General features: G+C 41.5%; 2 protein-coding genes across 5 annotated transcripts; both read right to left on the bottom strand.

Moving 5' to 3' along the window:
* Nucleotides 1-4054: 4054 nt before the first annotated feature.
* On the bottom strand, nucleotides 4055-11261 carry ak7b (adenylate kinase 7b). Of its 3 annotated transcripts, XM_042709758.1 has the most exons (18): nucleotides 10954-11261; nucleotides 10645-10827; nucleotides 10421-10529; nucleotides 10221-10315; nucleotides 10017-10127; nucleotides 9381-9464; nucleotides 9085-9170; nucleotides 8901-8991; nucleotides 8725-8802; nucleotides 8465-8614; nucleotides 7839-7967; nucleotides 7454-7559; nucleotides 7142-7279; nucleotides 7026-7044; nucleotides 6400-6623; nucleotides 5716-5936; nucleotides 4320-4478; nucleotides 4055-4168 (listed from the first exon to the last, which is right to left on the bottom strand). In XM_042709758.1, the coding sequence occupies exons 1-18, from the start codon at nucleotides 11149-11151 to the stop codon at nucleotides 4130-4132; spliced, it is 2220 nt and encodes a 739-aa protein (XP_042565692.1). In that variant the 5' UTR covers nucleotides 11152-11261; the 3' UTR covers nucleotides 4055-4129. The 3 variants fall into 3 exon arrangements, with proteins under 3 accessions (XP_042565692.1, XP_031436482.2, XP_042565691.1); XM_031580622.2 differs by lacking the exons at nucleotides 4055-4168; nucleotides 4320-4478 and having other exon boundaries at nucleotides 5409-5936; nucleotides 6400-6597; nucleotides 7026-7073; nucleotides 7151-7279; XM_042709757.1 differs by lacking the exons at nucleotides 4055-4168; nucleotides 4320-4478 and having other exon boundaries at nucleotides 5409-5936; nucleotides 6400-6597; nucleotides 7026-7073; nucleotides 7151-7279; nucleotides 8901-9170.
* Nucleotides 11262-11344: 83 nt separating this feature from the next.
* On the bottom strand, nucleotides 11345-20359 carry galcb (galactosylceramidase b). Of its 2 annotated transcripts, none has more exons than XM_031580621.2 (17): nucleotides 20112-20359; nucleotides 19886-19954; nucleotides 19439-19502; nucleotides 17855-17968; nucleotides 17026-17165; nucleotides 16898-16936; nucleotides 16345-16472; nucleotides 14870-15025; nucleotides 14531-14655; nucleotides 14289-14416; nucleotides 14037-14126; nucleotides 13829-13918; nucleotides 13271-13415; nucleotides 12821-13001; nucleotides 12349-12512; nucleotides 12137-12213; nucleotides 11345-12014 (listed from the first exon to the last, which is right to left on the bottom strand). In XM_031580621.2, exons 1-17 carry the CDS (start codon nucleotides 20247-20249, stop codon nucleotides 11871-11873), a joined length of 1992 nt encoding a protein of 663 aa, XP_031436481.1. In that variant the 5' UTR covers nucleotides 20250-20359; the 3' UTR covers nucleotides 11345-11870. The 2 variants fall into 2 exon arrangements, with proteins under 2 accessions (XP_031436481.1, XP_012692181.2); XM_012836727.3 differs by lacking the exon at nucleotides 16345-16472 and adding an exon at nucleotides 15297-15427 and having other exon boundaries at nucleotides 20112-20358.
* Between the last annotated feature and the right edge of the window lie 351 nt (nucleotides 20360-20710).

Below are 20710 nucleotides of genomic sequence, written 5' to 3' on the forward strand. Positions count from 1 at the left end.
GTGTGTCTGTGTGTGTATTTGTGTGTATTTGTGTGTGTATGTGTGTGTCTGTGTGTGTTTGTGTGTGTATGTGTGTGTGTGTGTGTGTGTGTGTGTATGTGTGTGTCTGTGTGTGTTTGTGTGTCTCACCATGAACAGCAGGCTTCTCGGAAATCATTAAATGCCAAAACTCAGAAACTTTGCTGAAAACAAAAGCGTGTGTGTTTGTTATTCATTTGTTTTTACATTTTGCAAATCACTGAATTCCAAACTGCTCGAGCCGCCCTTGATTGACAGATTAGCACAGAATCACTGTTTAACAGGAAAGGAGCTTTCTCCCCCTCTCCCCCTCTCCCCCTCTCCCCTTCTCCCCACTCTCTGCTGTCTTTTGGGCTTTGCACCCACCCCCTTCATACCCCCCACACCCCTTCCTCGCCCCCCGAGGTGCCCGCCCTCTCCTCCCCCTTCGGCACGGGGCAGGGGCAGATTGACAGAGCAGCATGGGGCAGCCTCTGCTGTGCCAACTACCCCCCCCCCCCCCCCCCCATCCCACGCCCCCACCCTCCCAACGCTCTACCTGATGTTTTAACAAAGGCTTCCATCACCATCTTTGCCATCACCACACCCATCTCCTCCAGATCCCCTCCATGGCCTCCCTACCTATCCACCCTCCCCTGCCCCAGCCTGCCAACCAGCCAACACACACGCAGTCACACATACATACACTCTTGTACAGACACACACACACACATACACACACACACACACCCACACACACACAGACATAGACACTCACACAGACTCACACACACACACACACACTCAAACGTACACACACACACACACACACACACACGTCAGCCAGGCAGCCCAGCAGCCAGCAACCCAGTCATCCCGCCTCGGCTCCGCACCCAACTAGGTATGAGACCTGATCCGACGCCCGTGCAAACAGATGCTCAGCCGGTGGGAGAGGTGCTGCCCGTGGGCTGCTGTATGCAGAGACACTGTCTCATTCACAGGCTGTGCTGCACCACTGATATCTGAGTGAGTGAGTGAGTGAGAGAATGAATGAATGAACAAGGAAGAGAAAGAGGAGAGTGTGTGTGTGACCGAGCGAGTGAATGAATTAATGAATGAGCAAGAAAGAGAGAGTGAGTGAGTGAGAGAGTGAGTGGGCGAGTGGGAGAGAAAGAGAGTGTGTGTGTGTGTGAGCAAGCGGGAAAGTGAATGAATGGGCGAGCAAGAGAGAGAGAGAGAGTGGATGAGTGAGAGAGAGTGAGTGGACAAGTGAGTGAATTAATGAGCAAGAGAAAGAGAGAGATGAGAGAATGAATGACTGATTGAGTGAGTGTGTGTGATTAAGTGTGTACGTGAGTGAGTGAGTGGTTGTGTGAGTGACTGAGCAAGCAAGTGATTGTCTGAGTGAGTGTATGAGTGAGCGAGTGAGAGTAAGTGAATGAATGAGTGAGTGAGTGAAAAAGTGATTGAGTGTATGCGTGAGCGAGTGAGAGTGAGTGAATGAATGAGTGAGTGAAAAAGTGATTGAGTGAGTGTATGAGTGAGCGAGTGAGAGTGAGTGAATGAATGAGTGAGTGAAAAAGTGATTGAGTGAGTGAGTGAGAGAGCGAGTGAGTGTGTGATCCGGGGATGCTGATATGAATGCTGTGTGGCGTTGCTGTAAATCATCATTCTCTTTATTTGAATCTTTAATTGTGTTTCTCTTGTGTTCTCAGTCTGACTGTGGTGCTGAGTAAATGATGAGTTGCGTTTATGAGCACCGGTGTCAGCCGGAGGTCAGAGTGAGATTTATCATGGTTAATAATTAGAGATGACAGCCCAAATCATTAATAATGAGGAATCTTTTAACTGACCCTAATCCACACTATCATCAATCACACCCCCAGCTCTCTCCCCCCTCCCCCCCCCCAAAAAAGGGAGAAAAATCTCTCTGACTTTCAGAAGGGACACAGTAAGAAGAGCGAACAGCGTGCGCCGTCTGACACACACACACACACACACACACACTTCTTGGAGGTGTTCCCCCGTTTTGATGAATTTCCGTCCCCGGCTCTGCGGTCTCCTGCTGGACGTGTGGCTCGCTCGCCTCTCTTCCCCCTGTCAACACGATCCGGCGCACAATCACTCGTGAGGCTGGGCCGCCACGGGGGCCGTTCCGCTCCTCGCCGTGTCCTCTGGGGCTCCCCTTCCCTTCCCTTCCCTCCGCTCCTCTTCTCTCACAGGCTAGAGTGTGTGTGTGTGTGTGTGTGTGTGTGTGTGTGTGTGTGTGTGTGTGTGTGTGTGTGTGGGTGTGGGTGTGGGTGTGGGTGTGTGTGTGTGTGTGTGTGTGTGTGTGAGTTGCATAAATGTGTGTGTGTGTGTGTGATCTTCCTTGGAGCACGTGGCAGCACAACCCTCCCGTCCTAATTCCTCGTCGGCTCCGTGGCTTTGAACCCTCTACCCGTATCGGCGGCATATGAAGCAGCGCAGTGTTATGTCAGGGGACATCCACAGCAAGTGTCCAAATCTACAAGGGAAGTCAATTTGATTTGATGCTGTTCCTGAGGTTATACTGGGATATGAATGATCACTTTTCTAAGGTGTATATATAAGCTGAGTTTAAATCATTGTGGAGATGTACTGATACACACTATAGTACATTACTACTGATACTGCATTTGCGGGTATTTCTAGGCCTACATAATTTTTTTTCAACAGGGCTAGAATTCTACCTCTGAGCAAAAGTGATACATTTTGAATATATATTGTTAATCTTCGCACATACTCTAAAAACATTTTTTTACAGTCAGATGCTAATATAATGGTCATACATAAAGGACAAGACTTCAGTCTTTTCACCAATTCAAAGCATTTTCATGAGGCATTTTCAAGGGCTGCAAGCAAGTGGATCTGACAACAAATATTGGCAGAAAAGAAAAGAGGCTTCTTCGCCAATTGAGGAGGCCATAATGATATTCACAAGAAGCCCCCCTACAGAGACAGAAGGAAAACTGTTCCTAAGCAACAAAACACATTTTCTGTCTGAATGCGAGTGAGGTGCTGGGGCAGCCTTTCGCTGGTGACTGAAGTGCTGGTTTGTGAAGAGTGAGAAGTGTGTATATGGCATTGTTTCAAGGTGTGACAGTTTATAACTGGCTGTAAGTGCTGAGAGCTTTCCCAATAACATTGCAAATGTATTCACAGTCAATGATAAGGTCACTGTTCATAAACTTTAAAGGAGAGGAGAGGTCATTTACCGTTTATTTGTACCTCCTAAGAATGGGGGGGGGGGGGGGACTAAAACCTGATATTAATAGATTATGCTTGCTGAGCTCTCAAATATTTTTTTTTAGAACCGTGTTTTAACTCGGATGCCATACCCTTGCTGAGATTGCCATCTACTGTTTAAAAGTGAATTTGCAGATAACAAGTGCTGAACAGGTGGAAATGGGTGGATCTCCTCAATAGAACCTAAACCTTCTCAGCCGGCTCGCATTTCTGTAATGGCCAAAACAGTCCATGGGAACTCCCTCAGCTTGAACCCATGACCTCAACGCTGGTAGGATTGTGCTTTACTAGTTGAGCCACAGGTAGACAGTCACTTAAGTTTTCTTTTTTGGGTAATATCACTTTAATATTATCTAGAAGATTTGTATGTTTGCCGAAGGACTTTGACCACTGAGTGTTATTCAGACAAGGAATAATTATTTCAAATGAAGTCTTTCCAAAGCACTTCATATTTCATGTGTCTGTGTCAATTAATTTCTCACCAGAGATCAATAGGATACACACAACCCTGTCCCTGCCCTAGCTCTCTCTCTCTCTCTCTACAAAACCAAGAGACCACCACAAATGAATAATAATTCAAAACATAAAGTATATTGTGTGTATATGAAAATAATAGCCTCCTAGTGGCAGAAATTGACATTTTCTCAACTCAAAATAAAGGAAAGAGCCCAAGGAGTAGGCATTTACAGACACAAATAATGAAGGATAAGGATTAAATTCAGCTTTACTTTTATTTTTTTCTAATGTGTATGGTGACCAAACAGCCTTCAAAATATTTTATGTAATCCTATTTTCTTTTCTTTTTTTTGTCATGTTTTCCATTAAAATGCAGCAGCTGATGATTGTATAGTCCGTTGAAGTCATTTTATTCAACGTCAGGGTTGTTTTGTAAGAGATACTCCGCCTGAAAGCAAACACATTCACAGCATGAGAACACACAATACTACAAGCAACTTCTCTCAAGACCATGAACGTACAAGTTCGCGGCAAACCACTGAGAGATCAAAAGTATTACTGCTACAGCTACTGTCCATGTGTGAGCGCAGCTTCATTACCAGGAAGTCTATGGGGTCGTAAGGCCGTGTGCCGCAGCACTCGATGAGGCCCTGGGTGAGCGTGGGCATGACGTGCTGCGTCAGGTAGCTTCTCAGAGGCAGCGACTGCTCCTCCAGGAGCTCATTCTCCTGACGCTTCACCTCCTCAAGCTGTCTGCTCTGTACACTCACACAGACACACATGTATGCACACACATGCATGCACACACATACGCACGCGCACACACTCACAAAGACACAAACGTATGCACACACACACACACACACACACACACACACACACACACACACAACCACACGAGTATAAACACAAACACACACACACATGCACAAACACACAGACACCCACACACAAACACATTAGCTCTTCACTTAACATAGTTCTGTGATGTCTGGTCACAAGTCGTCCCTTCTCCCAGGATGCTTTGTACTTATTTGGCTCTGGCCCCACAAATGCCCCTGGACGTACCATTGAGACGTTTTAGGAGTACATTTCAATGATTCTCAATCAAAGGGACCCTGATTTCAATGACAACAACAACAAAACCTATCAACTAAGAGTTGCCTCATCAAACTAATCCAAATGTGTGTTTGTCTAAAACCACTGATACTGACACACTGGGCTACATTTGAGTACAAATTAGGGCTAACATAACAGTACGTGTATGTATGACTACATGTCTCATGTTATTTGTTATTTAACTATAGGTGTTGTTGCTGCAAACATTTAATGCCACTTACAGTGCATGTATGGTAAACATGGCATCAGTATATGTGTACCCTTGTTAAAACCTATGCTTTCATTCGTGGACCTGGCCTCACTTTAAAGGTACAAATCTTGATTCTGGCAAAAGGTCATCCATGTTTCATCTCAACAGCCAAACAAATGACACTCCTCCCTTCTGTGCTTGTAAAGCAACGTGTTGACTGACTGGAATGTATGGCTCAGAACTGTGCAACTGTGGTCATGTTTGAGCACTAACACTGGATGGACAGCTGGAGGAACATGAGGAGCATTTCACTGAATTCACTACCTTTAACTAAGCCACAGGAACACACTAATGGGTTATTTATGCTCTCTTTGTGTAGGAAAATAAATATGTCCCTTTCAAACAATGTATCTGTCACTGCCCACGTACTTCAATGCGTCATTTACGTTGGCATGGATGTTACGTAAGGCATCCACTAGAGGGCAGCTCAGAGTCAAATATTTATGACAACAACAAACATGGCAACAGTGGAGGTCAGTGTTGTACATGGCGGTGTAACATCATATAGATGCTTAAAATGTCTTACTAAATCGCATAACCTCTCCTCAAAACTCTCCGCCTTTTTGTATTGCTTCAGCTATTGGCTACTTTGCCCCCACGTTAGACTCCACCTCCACTCTGCTTACCCACTCCTCCCAGCGTGCCTCTCTCTGTGCCGCCTCCTCGGCCTCCAGCCTCTCCATCTCAGCCTTCTGCTCGGCCTCCTTCTTCAGCCTGGCCTCGGTGCGCGTCCTCTCCGCCTCCTGCAGCTCCTTGGTGGTGGGGCCGTAGTTCTGGGACGGACCCACTCTTTTGACAATCCTCTCCGTCACCACCAGGTAGTCCATGTCATCAACGCTAGTAATCTCTGCAGACCAACCACAACACATCCCTCATGAAACCTTTACATTTTATGTCATTAAAAGTTGGGAAATGTCGTTTGTAGTTTTGTAATTTGTAGTGTGGGTTTATGTACATTGCTCTCCATGTCATGATCGCCTGAGGCTGACGAGGTTCGATATGTAGCAAATATATATATGCAGCAAGAGTAATAGCATTTGACCTCAAGTCCATTGTCATTTCAATGGGACTCGTCATTTCTGGTACAATTTGCTTTCAGGCAAACAATGAAGAGAAATGATGTGGACTTGCTAAGCAGCATGAGTCTGAGAGATATTCAGGTTTGTAGGGTCCGCTGTTGCCAATGTAATCAATATGACCAAGGGGACTGACTGGAGGGGGTTGGCCAATCACATTGATTGATTGTTTTGCTTTTTTGACACTCAAGAGGTGGTATATAAAGAGTAAATTAAAATGGGCTTTAAAAATACCGAAGCTCTCTGCCTGAATATTGAGCTCGTCAAAGTAGTTCAGCACTGTCTCGTCCTCCGTGTTGTTGTCCCGGTAGTTGGACAGGCGGTGGGGGAACCGTTCCCGGGTGTACGAGCTTCCCTCCACCTCCTTCTCAGGAAGGTGGAGCACACGGTCCTTAAGGAACGCATCCGTGGCATCCAGAGGGAAGATGAACTCTACGACAAACACAGAAAGATAAGATCTCAAAAACACATGCAAAACAAAAAAAGGAAAACACTTCGACACATGCAAAACAAAAACGGAAAACACTACAACACATGCAAAGAAAAACGGAAAACACTTCGACACATACAAAACAAAAAACAGAAAACACTTCGACATATGCAAAACAAAAAACAGAAAACACTTTGACAAATGCAAACAAAAACAGAAAACACTTCGACACATGCAAAACAAAAAACAGAAAACACTTCGACACATGCAAAACAAAAAACAGAAAACACTTCGACCCATGCAAAACAAAAACCGAAAACACTCGCAAACCCTTCACAGAACACTGACTTAATAAGAACTAGACCCGTGGCAGAAGGTGGGCCGGATGACTGAATGTAAAATAAATGTACCATGTGAGCACCTCACATACCTGGGCATATCTTCAGGTTCTTCATGTCCACACCCTCTTCATCGTCAGCTAAAGAAGTCAATAAACCAGTGGTTAGGTTCATACAGTATCTGGGATGTTAATCTTACCGATCTTACCTATCTTACCATTAAACAACTCCTTAGCTTGATCATAGGTCTTTGGGAAGCCATCTAACACAAACCCTTGGTTCTGGCATGGCTTGGATTTCAGCTTATCCCTGATGATTTTAATAACATACTGGTCATCTAACCGGCCTAGAAAAAACAAAACAATAATCAAAATGCATATTGGAACATAGAGCTGATAAACAAACGGAGGGCCAAAGTGATTCCAACCTCATATTGGAAACACAGAGCTGATAAACAAGCACAGGTCCAAAGTGATTCCAACCTCTGGTTGTTGTCCAAAAGTGAAAGCGGTAAAAGTACCTCCATTCTGTTCCATGTTGTCCTTCAGTGTGTCCAGCTGTTCTTGAGCTCCACTCGCCATGTCAGCACTTTCCTCATCGGGATTATCCACGTGAATGAGTGACTCCTGAACAACACACACAATATAGAATGTCATTTATTCACAACCTAATTTAATTCGTTTTCATTTCATTCGTTTTCATACAGACAGACAGAGAGAGAGAGAAAGAGAGAGAGAGAGAGAGAGAGAGAAAGAGAGAGAGAGAGAGAGAGAGAGAAAGCGCGGTGAATGCGGTAGAATATTGATGTAGTGAACATTAAGGCGAAGTAGACATTGACCTGAATGACAATGAATAAGGTGTGAATAATACAATAATTATGTAAGCATGAGTCCGTCCAAACTGACCAGGTGAGCGATGGTCTCACTGATGGTGTCTCTGAGCCTGACATGATGCAGCTTGTAGTGTCTGCAGATCTTCTGAGCGATGGTGCTCTTTCCCACAGCGGGCGGACCCAGCACGCAGATACGGATGGGCTGAGGGTAGAGGACAGAGGCTCTCACACGGACCGCTTTATAGAAGAATTACACTTCTTCACACAATGTGCGTGAGTTTCGCTTAAAAAAATGTAAGATGTTCATTTGCTGTATTTAACCACAAATGTATGACTTCTGATACATAGAAAAAAAAGAAATGGATTATGGATCATGGGTCATAGAAAAAAAATCAGAAGTGGATTATAAAGATGATACAGAAAGAAATAAACTAGTGTGTTGAGTACCAAACCACACCTCTAGAAGACCCAAATGCATTTCATATTGGACCACAGGAGAAAGGAGCAAGCATAAACATTGAACGGCATCGACTCAATCAACAGGCAGAAAAATACAACGGTGTATGACAACACAATATTTCAACACACCCCTTTTCTAAAGTGAGGCCTTGCCCTACACAGCCAGTACCAGTGCTTTAAGTAGAAAACATGTCAATGAAAAGAGCATCTGACAGATACTGTATGAAAGATATGACTGACCAGAAGCCCCCTGGTCTGCTTGTACTCCTCCACGACATGTTCAATGTTTTCAATCAAGCCAGCTTCAGACACCCAGCGGATGTTAAGTCTTTCCTTGATAAAGACCGCCTCAAAGCGAAGATTCACTGACAGCAAATCGATATATGTTTGCTGAGGACAGGCATTATGAGAAATTATGAATATGCACATTTCAGAGATCTACTTCAAACTTAAAATGACAGCATATTCCTGTGACACAAATGTCACACATTCAGACTTACTGTGAGTTCTCGAACGAGAAAAGCCTCCTCTGCTGGAACCACCGCAGTTCGTCCTGGTCCAAGTGTTGACGATATTGTCTGGTAAAACACATAACGTCATGTTACGTACAATGTTCACAAGGAATAGTTTCTGAAAAAAATCATCCTAGACATTTAGCAATTAAACAGTGCCTCACCTTCACTATGTCCTCATTGGTATTATACGAGTCGTCCACGGCAACTATATATTGTTGCATTGGCTTGTGATCAATAAGGTTAAGGATCACGCTTGAAACCGGAATAACACAGAAGATTAAACACAGTACAGACAATGAACAGTAAAACAAACAAAAAAAACCTATAAAAAAAAAACAAGCAAACCTGGCCAAGTCATTGATGTGTATGGTTGGGAGAGCACTGGCTTCTCCAAAGATAGGAACTTTGGGAATCTCTCCCAGCCAAGATGCCTATTGGGAATATGAATAAGAATCGCAGCTGATGTTATCATTTCACTCCATAGGAATTTACCAGTGTATCACCTGTAAGTCATGATGTACTTTGTCACGCAGTTACATTACTGCTATGTTTCCTTTTCACGCACACTATCACAAACCCTGAGCCATTAAGACTACACATAAAAATAAATGAAAAAGGTTTTGTATGGTGTCCTGACTCACTTTGAAAAAGAAGTGAAAAACCTGCTCCCCCATTCCATACTGGAGTCCTGATGCCACTACATACGTGCTGAACTGAGAGCTTTTCTGAGGGGAAACAAATAGCTAGAAACTGATACAGAGCATTGATCAATATAAAGCTTTACAGTTTTCATTCCAAGACACTGACCTATAGAACGTATTGGCTATTTAGTAAGATTCATGTATTTTACTAATCACCAGACATTTACCAAGGCCCAGTAGTATGACACTTCTTAAAATATGGTCAAAATTGCCCAAAAACAGTACAGTGAGGAATACTGTTCTGATATACTATTACTTGTGAAATGCAAACTCAGTATGAATGTAAGGTGGTCACTAGAATTGAGGTTGTGGTGGCTATAAATGAACTTACATGAGTAAGATCAAATTTCTTTTTTTTATATTTAATTTTTATTTTGGTCATCTGGGTTTTGACAAAAGTACAATCAACAAGCAAGATCAAATTTCATGTTTCAGTTGTCCAGTAACAAAAATATTATTTTTTATCTGTAGAAATGAACAATAATAAAATGTGTCTTGATTCTTTACCATGTTTGCTGGTGAAACAAAGTAATTAGTCATTTTCTCAAACTACATGTTAGCATGGTTTTGACGTACAGTTTTTCCCAATTTGACCACAAGTTTCTCAGCATTGATGTGCTGTTTGAAACTGGGGTGTGGTCTTCGTCTTCTATAATCCTCATCTGTGAAAGGAATGGCCAGATCCAACTACAATGGGAAAAATAAAAACATTAATGTGTGTATCTGTTACCCTTGCTGTTTGTGGATATAAACAAGGAAGGATGAAGACTTAGCACACACAGCATCGACTGGCTTGCTCAGGGCCCATGTCATGACTGTTGATACAAGGATGAATGTCTTTGGGCTGAAGAACGTGTCCATCTTTTCATGTAGGGCTGTAAAAGAATCAATCACATCACATACACTTGTTCGGTAGCTCCACCAAATGTATGATACCGTTCAGAAAGATTGTGTTCATTAATACCAGACAGGGTCAATACCTTTGACTGCCCATGAAGCCTCTTCAATCTGATCTGCATATTCAGTGATGTTATATATGATGACATCACACTCCAGCATTTGCTTCAGGAGTTTATTGCGATCTAATTGCTGAAAGGATACTGGGAATGTCAATTTGTTTGCATGTCAATGATGGTAAATTAATGATTAGAGTTTAATGATTCATACTAGATTGACCTTACATTAGGTCCTGTAAATTACTCACGTGATATTCCTCTGAGGTGTAAATGCACTTTTTGCTGTCTGACTGGTCTCTAATGGTCCCAACTATTTTATAACCTCCCGGTTTGACTTTTTGCTGACCAGGGTTTCGTGGAGACAAGTCTTCTTCTTCAAAGTCATCTGTCGCCTCCTCAAGAGTCGATCCAATATAGCTCGCCGACAAAAACTATGTATGGAGAGTAGGATTAGCAAGAGCTAATAGCTACCAAGTCTTAGCCTTCCTTCTTCAAGATATCTCTAATTTCGTGTTTGTTGTCCAAATACGGCAACCAGAGATACAAAGGTGACTCACCTTTCCGATGTAGTTTGATGCATAAATGTCAACATTATTGATAAAAACTCGCTTTGAGCGTTGAATCCTGTGGTTATCCTCATGAGCCATATTGTTGACAGTGGTTGCTATGACGACGCCAGGGAACATGGATATGTAAAAGCGACATCCAAGCTTAATGCAACGCTCGTCAGAATGTCTGGCGGCTGGTGAAAACATATTTCTACACTATTTTGAAACAATAGAAAACAGATTTTTTTTTGCCCATAATTTGTCCTCTCTTTGTCACCACCATATAAAATATAACCAACGATTTATCCAAATGCCAAATGGTAATTGTAAAAAAAAAAAAAAAAAAGTATAGGCGGCCTATACAAAAACTTGTGTACAAACTGAAATACTGGCAACAAACTGGCTTAAAAATCATGTTTATTTCAGCCTAACAGAAAAGTCCATTGTATAACAATGACTCACACGAGCTGTTAAGACATGTAGACAAATTGACATTTTCACAGTAGTAATCAAAAGTAAGACTGTGCATTGTACCCTTCAAGCTTTTCCTTGGACATCACGCTTTGGTAAACATTAAGGCATTTCAAAACACATGAAGTCTTCATGATGAAGATCTATAAAATGTTACTTTTTGCAAATGCATATTTCTGTTTAAAAGAAAAAGTAAAAAGCAAGCTTCCAGTGTTGGATTAAAAGGCATGAATTGATTCAAAGTGCAAACATCTTATATCCCAATGGGAATCATTACTTGGGTGATGCATAAACAAGTGGAAACCATTCTGCTATTGTTGTGACTGCGTATGTAATTCATAACTTGCACATTGTTGCATGGCTCAAATGAACAGTTTTCAGAGAATCTGTATTTATGCAAGTAATCAATGGCAAGGTGACTATCACAAAAGGCCACAGAAAACATAAAGTCAAAATCACTCTGCCTCTATTGAGAAATTATCAAACTGTGCAAGCTCAAAGGAGCTGGTCCCAACGGCTGCCCATCCATTTTTTGGGACTGACACCATCCCACTCTTCCAAAGCGGAGATCCATTCAGCATCCCTGAGGTGCTGTCACCCTGGAAACGGAAGTCCAAAACATCTATTAACACAACCAGCTGAAGGCTATGGAAATGTAGTGATTGTAGGTGAAGTCCATAGCTGTTGAAATGAGCTAGGACTGAAATTATGGTGAACAAACCTTGATAGTAAGGGATAGCGTGTACCAAATATCAGATGATGGTCCTGATTTACCCTTAACAAGAACAGTTTCTCCCTCTGTTGAAAGAATAGTCACACCTTATCAGTCTGCAGGTAGGTCACACATAACACAGTTAGATGACGATGGAGATTATGACTCTTAACAGCAGCAACGACAACTTTTGATAGGAAGTTACAAACTAAAAGCCTTACTTATGTCACTGGTGACTTTGTAAGTGCCATCGGCAAAAACCCAGAAGAATATCCCCTTGGAGTTTCTGACATTTCCACCACCTTTATCCACTCTGGCAGCGATGAACACCCCCCCAGTTTTGGCTGTTTCAATGAAGACGTCACAGGTGACTGTAATATTCTGCCTGGAAGAGGTAAAAAAAAAAAAAAAAGACAGACATGGAACTTGAACCATCAAAACCTTTATATCCATTCAGATAATGGATGAGTTAATCATTAACATCAAAATTATATTTTCTTATAGTGATGAATGCTGCCACAGTGGCTGGGTATGTGCTCTGAATGCCACCTCTACTGCCCTAAGGGTTTAACACTGGGTGGAGAGGTTGGTGTCTGCCCCTGTGCCACACATTTACAGATTACGTATTGCTCTCCACAAAACAGTCAAAATAACATTCTGCAACGCCTTGTGTGATGTGAAAAGCAGAAGTACCATGAGTAATCCCCAATGACGCTAATGGTCTGATCAGCATCTGTTACCCAGGTAATCGGTCGCTGGGTGACCACCTGACGCAGGGTGAAAACATGTGGGCCAGGGTCTGTGAGATTGATGAAGTACTCAAAAACTCCAGTCTGATCAGCAAAGTCTGGGGCCTCTGTGAATTGAGGGTTTCCTTGAAGAGAAGAGAGGATTATCAATCTGTACGTTATACAAGCATCTTACACAACTCCTTCCTGTTTTTGTAAAGTCAGACCTGTAACATATATTGCAATGAATGGATACCATGTATTTGTTTTTTCAATACACTCTTTATTCTGCCATAATTCTCGCATATTATGTCTAGTTATGCACAACATCAATAGCATGCATAATGCTAAATCAAATTTTTAGTAAATATCAAAACTTGCTTCATTCCAAGTGTGCCACTTGAAGCAGACTTACGGACATTGAAGTCGTCCTTATATAGCTTGGGGAAAGGCGCAGAGGGGGGTGGATCGGGATGAGCCCCTCTCTGAGCAGTAGTTATGGTGGATAGAGTATAGACTTCATCAACATCCAGACTAAGGGTGAAAGATCCGTCAGAAATCTGTGGAAAGTTAATGATCAACCAGACATACAGCATGTGACACTTTGAAAGAAGGCTGTTATATAAAGTAACAGTAAGCTAAGGTAATGTCAGGCCCTCTCCTCGAAACTCTCCGTCACTCTCTGTAACACAAAAGTTTTCCCAAAGCCACAAGCCCATTCTAAGATCTGGTAGAACCGCTCCTTATTTGGCAAACAAAACAAAAATCTGAACCAATTCAGATTCAATTGCTGTCTGCCATTACAAAAACTTTTGAGCCATTAGCACATAAACATTTTGGTAGCTTGCTGTTATGCTGGAGCATGACCCTTAAGCTAATTCTATTAATCTGTGTACCTCCATCAGTGTGTAGTGAACTCAACACTTAAGCACAGTACACAGTAAAGGATCTGAAAAATATCTGCAAAAAGTACCTTTACTGGGTCCAGCTTCTGGAAGAAGACAGGCTTTTTGGTTTTGAAATCAAACCGGGACTTCCACAACTGAAGCTGTGATACGGAAGCCTGCAGGGTTAAAGGTAAAGTGGAATGTGAGAAGGATTGTCAGAGAAAAAACATTTCCAATCATATTTCAGTGGTCACACATTAACTAGTAAGAGATCTGAAATCTGAAAAAACTCACAAAGGATCCCTTCAGGTAGAATGTGACATTCTGAGGTGTGACCTCAAAGGGAAGAAGCGGAGGTCTTATGCAAACAGAGTGATCATGAGTCTGCAGAACAGCAACACAAAAATGCGCTGAATACACAAAGGACTTTCAGTGTAAGGGTTTTATGGTTTATTATCATATTTAAACAACAGAAAAAAATAAAACATGATACAGAAGTAGTAGCAATTGATATGATATGGAAGATCTCTTAAAAGTGGACCTTACCATGGTTTCTATGACGACAGTGAGATTGCCATTGCGGTCGGTCAGAGCCACATAGCTTCCTCCGTTCTTGAGATGGCCGACAGTCTGCAGGTAGGTCCAGCCCGGCTGGGTGAACTGGGTGGTGTGAGCTATAACACACAACACCAGATTAGCACTACATATGACCATATCTGAAACTACTAGTCAAATGACTAAAGGTAGCATAGGTGCCATACTGTCAGGGGCAGTAAGGGTCATGTTACCGGTTATCCAGATGGGGGACTCCACTACGTAGTTGCCACTCCACGGTTCCTCAGCGGTCATTAGGCCATCTCGTCCAAACGGCAGACTCTCGTAGTAACTCGCCACCAAGTTCCAGGATATGGTTCTGAGAGCATAACATCCAATACAAACAATATAAAACACATTCACGATATCTTTTGTGCACACTGTGGAAAAACAGATTACATGCTGTATGTTCAGAGTTTGGAAAAGTTGTAAAGTTATAAAAAAAAATTATAATAATAATTTCACAACATATCTGATATGCCAAACATCTGCATTATCATGGGCTGTTAGGTGGTGTGCATGAAAGTTCATACGCAGTCATCCTGCCGTTGACGTAGTTCTGGTTGAGGATGCGGGCCCAGCAGCCCCCGCCCACTTCATCATTGAACGTGCTGTAGTCTTCCGATGACCACAACTTCTTCTCCGTCTTTAAGGCGTCTATCACAGTTGTAGTGCCAGGATAGTGAGCTCTACCAACCAACAGGGAAAAAACTGATAAAGCACAAAGGCATTCATATGTCTTAGCAGGCACTGTTATCATTCAACATTAATTTACTCATAAATCAATTACATAAATGAATTCATTTGTAGCATGCAAGCCTTATGATTATCCCTGATTGACAGGCAGAGTATGTAATGTGATACAGAGCCTTTATAGCCTACATTTATAATAGATACAATTTTGTTCCACATCTCATCCACGTGTCTCTGCTTAAATGAATACGGTCAAAAACGCCATACCCTAGAACATCTACAGCATCGCTGAGTTCTCCATCCTGAAGCACATAGAATGTAATGGGCTCCCACAGGTTGTCACTGGCTATGATTTTGACCTTGTCCAGCCCATACTTATCCAGCGTGTAGCGTAGCAGCTACCAGTGACATTGAGAGGAGCAAAGAGGTGGGGAATGAAATATTACTGTGAAAATTATTCTTTGAAGGGTAGTTTACCATCACAAGTAAAAAACTACACAATCCACTAATATAATGTTCTTAATGTGCGGAGTCTTGTTTTAAAACACACTTTAGAACACTGAGGACTACCCTGGGTCCACTAACTTGGTTTTGTTCATAGAATGAAATGAATGTCAATGGTTTCCAAAACAAGTACCAAACCTGAGTATATACGCACTGTCATCTTTACCAGTTCTTAGTTTCGTTTCTTAAAAAAAAACGTAATCAAATCTTGCACAGGCTCTTCTAATCCAATGAGTGTGATCTACCTAAGAGGGTATACATGTGCTTCAGGAGATAGACAAACCAGCCACCCACAGTTTGAAAACGCAAAACAAGGGAAAAATAAGATAGCCCAGCACCTGTATCTTATTAAAAAAACATGTAATATGATATATGTATGATATGTAAATAATAAGAAATTGTATGGAAGGATAAGCCCCTTCTACATGTTTGTAATTAAAAGTTGCTGTTGAATTTTGAATGCTGTTTGAAATTATCTTTTGAATCTCATTTTAACTGCCTATATAAACAGTTATTTTAGTTTTGGGACCTATAGCTTTCTGAATAAGGCAAACAAAAGAGTTTGGATATCCGTCCAGGTTAAGCCTCTTCTAAAACATTTCTGTCACTCATAACATTGTACAGTAGATGTGCTAATGAGACAAGGTCGTTATTGAATAGTGTTTGTATTGTCGTAATCACCAAATCATGCAGAGATTTAAGGTGTGCAGCAGAATCGTTTGCCAACGTGCCACAATTTTCAGAGGAGAGCTAATCATATGGAAAGAGAGATTTTATATTGATCAAATGAAACTAAGACTAAACTACTTACCCAATCACCTCTACTGCATCAAAGAGGTATGGGTCAACAATCATAGCACTGGAAATATCCCAGTCACCATCTGCCGCAATGATGCCAATGTGGGAAAGGCCAACTCTATCCAGTGAGTCACGAAGGACCTTAGCAGAACAACACACTCAAAGGTGATACACGCACTGGTGTAAAACTGTATAGCAATGTTATGATCCGGCCAGAGATATTAAATATGTGTGTGTGAGTGTGGGGGGGTGGGGGGGGGGACATTATCCAATCCTCATAATGTATTATTTATGTATTTGATTGTGGGGTGTTTGTGCACAGTTTGAGCACAAGAAACAAGAAAAAAACTAAATGGTTACAGAGGAATGACTTCCCCTTGATATTTCAATATCTGCCTTGGCGACCTTGGTGTAAAGTATCAATTTTAATATCTCGAGTAGAACTCGAACAAAAATCAAAAAGTGGGTGACTGATTTTCCCCCTTTATAGTAAATAGCTAGTTTCACTCTTTTAAATATTACAGCAAAAATTAGTTGCAATAATATGATGCATAAGCACCACTAACCTTAATGTACTTCCCGTCAAAGTTCCTCTCATTCCATATCTATTCATGAAGAGAAAAGGGAATGTCAGAAATATTTAACAAGACCTCTTAACGATAAAGAATTAAAATATAATTAATGACATACTTACCCCAATATAATCTATATCCAAGTTATGATACTGCTTTGCACCAATGACCCAGGACACTACATAGTAGGCAGTAATATCAGGAAAGTCATATGGCCAGTTCTTTCCATGGCCAACCCATCCTGGAAAGGCCCATGGTAAACCTACAGAGACCTTATCAGTTAACATCAGACAACATCTGCCACATTAAGAAAAAGAGTTAATTATGTGGTTGACTGATCAAAACTTTTAAAGGTGCAATAGGCCGAATTCCCCTCTGGAGAAATTACTTTGAAAAGTCAAAATAGGTAGTGTTAAAGAAAAAGTAATCTTCAGATTAGACAAATTGTGAAGGTTGACATACAGCCCTCATGTGTGGGATAAAACATAATTCTCAAGATGGCCATGATGTTGGGCATATACTTTTTCAGTGCCACCAAGTCAATTCTGCTGTTTGACAATCCCATCAACTACATGTTCCCCCCTTAAAGCACCAAGTTGTCTGTTGCAAGTCTTTTTAACAAATAAAAAAGAAAAACATGTAAAAAAAAACTGGTATAACTTCCATTTTCTGTGCACCTTTAGGTACCACAGCACAGCATCAGTGTACAAGCACAACATTAACATTACACTACATGTCACTTTTGAGAGTGACCCAATCCAAACAGGCCACAATCATGAACATAAGCTAAATGTGAACTTTAAGACAGGGATTACTCTCACACCTATAAGTGTTATATTGGGGTAACTCTCACACCTATGAGTGTTATATTGGGGTAACTCTCACACCTATGAGTGTTATATTGGGGTAACTCTCACACCTATGAGTGTTATATTGGGGTAACTCTCACACCTATGAGTGTTATATTGGGGTTCCTCTTCTTGGCCTCCCTCATCAGCCACCATTCATAGCCCCGGAAATAGTTCTCATCATTTTCATAGTGCATGTGAGAAGGCTCCGTTCCATCTAAACACAGGCAGAGGGAAATGGGAATGGTAGCATGCTTTACAACTCTCCTTAATGATTCATCAATTTTTTAACCAAAGGTGGGGAAACATTCAATAAGTACCATGGCCCTGAGGGTCAAAACACACCAACATTTCAGAAAAACCAACAACATTTCGGAAAACACAATGACCCTCATTTTGAGGACGATAAGGGCTGGCGGAAACGGATGATTCCGACTTGGCGGGTTGTCTAAACTCTTATAATAAATTCTCCGCCGAGGCCTGGATTTTTGAATATGGGAGAGAAATATTATTTCTTGTTTGTGATTGGACAGAACACAGAGCGTTTGATGCCCCATTTCTTTTAATAAGGTCAATGTTTTCCTAGCCTGACGATGTCATACTCATAATTCTAGTCAGAATATGAGTCTGATACTGCTCCATTGGGCTGTGATTATGGGGCGTGTTTCAACCGAACCAGGAAAAAAATACCTCTTCGCTCAATTGGATAGACCTACAACCAGCAGAGCAACGTAGTCGTCATCGGGGCCAGCTGATACATTACATTTTTACCGAATCCTGTAGGAAGGACGGCAAAAACATATTTTCGATCGACAAATGCCTTGATGAATGAATGCGCTGTCGATGTCTTCTAAAACATCTCTATCTACACATCTACATCTCATCTCTCCAGCGGCAGCCATGTTTGTTTAAAACAAATTCAACCCAAGTGACGTGGTTGATTACGTTACGGTTGATCATCTGTCCATCATCGTATAAAGCCCGCCCTGACAATTTGATTGGTCTGGTCAAGTTTTTGGTCAGGCATATTTTCTCCCCAACGGAGCAATGCCAGACCGAACTTCCAGACCTCAAACGTTGTGGGCGGGGCTAAGTTCGTCTGGTACTTTTCCAACAAGAATCGCAAAATCTTGGGAGGGAATCTCAGGGAAGTTCCCTTAATCTTCAGAGACACTGAGTAGAAACAGGAAGTCACATTGAACTATCGCCAGGGACTTGGGTTCTGTCTAATCACAAACAATAAGTGTTGTCCCAACTTTTCCATAATCTTTGTAAAATGTTGTTGTGTTTTGTGAAATGTCGTGTTTTCAGAAATGTTGTTGTGTTTTGACACCGGGCCACCAGTTAAACTAAAACAATACTGAAGAATAGGTTTAGAATTCAAATTATCTATATATAGTGTATATACAGTAGGGACAGTAGTGTTACAGTTGGGCCCTTAGGTGATTTGGACCTGTTATATTCCATGATGTAAAATACACCCAATTTATAGTGAGGTAGAGGTATAAGTTCATTTATACAGTATGGTATAACTTTTAGAGTTAATTTAAAGATACATACTTCGCTATGCATCAATTCAAGGAAAGTCTCATCAAATAATTGATCATAGAACATTTTAATCAACTATTCAAAAATCAATTCTGAATCAGTAGAGAACACATGGTTTCTTTTCTTGTTTTTAAGTTACCTGTAGTCTGAGCATCGCCTCCTATTTCAACTTTCAATATGTGAAGAGAGGCTCCAAAGTTTGGCTGTAAAAGACGTTCAGTAACTGTATCACATCACGGGGTGTCATCATTCACACTTGACATACTCAGGTGACTACAACTTTCATGATACCATAACAATCTAGTTGGAGATTAACCTTTACATGCGCAGAAAAAAATAGGGCACAGACTTACACAGACTGATTATACAACATAAGCTACACAGTCAGTTTCATTTGCAACAGTAGCGTATGTGAATGTAACTTCCTCAATAACAACCAACAGCATTTCAAAAGCATTTTCCTTTGCCCTTTTCTAGAGAGGCAAGTTCAACGTCGAGCACAACCAGTCCCTCTATCCTGCATAACTGCAACACTGCAATGCATAACACTTTTCAGGCTAACTATTAGTCCAAATCCAAACCTCACCTTGAATAGGTAGTCTAGAATCTGGCTACGATATGGCTCAGCATAATTGACAAGGAGACGAGAGGTTGCCTAAAAGATATTGAAGAGAAACATCACATGAGTGGACACCATAATTTGTATTAAGCTTGTTTTGGAAACGTACATTTACGTTTAATTAACTTAAGTAAGTTAGCTAACTCCAGTCATCGCTACCCACTCATACAGAAGCATTCATTCAAAAACGTACCCCTCCACCACTCAAACCACCAATGCCGTCAAATGTTCGTCCTAATCCAGATTTATCATCAAGTACGTAGTTGTCACCGAGAGAAAAATGGAAACACATGAACATCACATAAACTACAACTAATGAGGAAAGCATCATTTCGATGCCCCTGGAGCGTCAAACTATTGACACTGATCATAGGTGTCTAACAGCATTGTGAAAAAAGCTACAACAAAGAGTTTTCCAGTATGGCCGCCAAACATACGATCCGTCAAAATAAAAGTCCAATGTTCTTCAGGCGCTACATAAAACAGTGTACTTTATCACGCCACTGATTTTACAGACCCAATTAAGGGAGTGAGGAATTACGGAATCTTTAAGAGCCATCATCTGAGCTGAGCAAGTCATATGACTGACATGGCCAGTACACTTTAATAACTGTGGGAGAAACATAGGTTCTCTCTCCCTGGCATTGGCAAAATCATCATTAGTGAGGCAAATACAGTGGGCTGACGATGGAATGTTATAGATTATAAAGTTTAATTTCATTATTCATAAATCAATTTCAGCATTAAGCCTACAGAGTCTGGAGCTTATCAACTGATGCCCTTTGACTAGTG

Source organism: Clupea harengus, chromosome 14 (assembly GCF_900700415.2).
Source record: "Clupea harengus chromosome 14, Ch_v2.0.2, whole genome shotgun sequence".
Lineage (NCBI taxonomy): Eukaryota > Metazoa > Chordata > Actinopteri > Clupeiformes > Clupeidae > Clupea > Clupea harengus.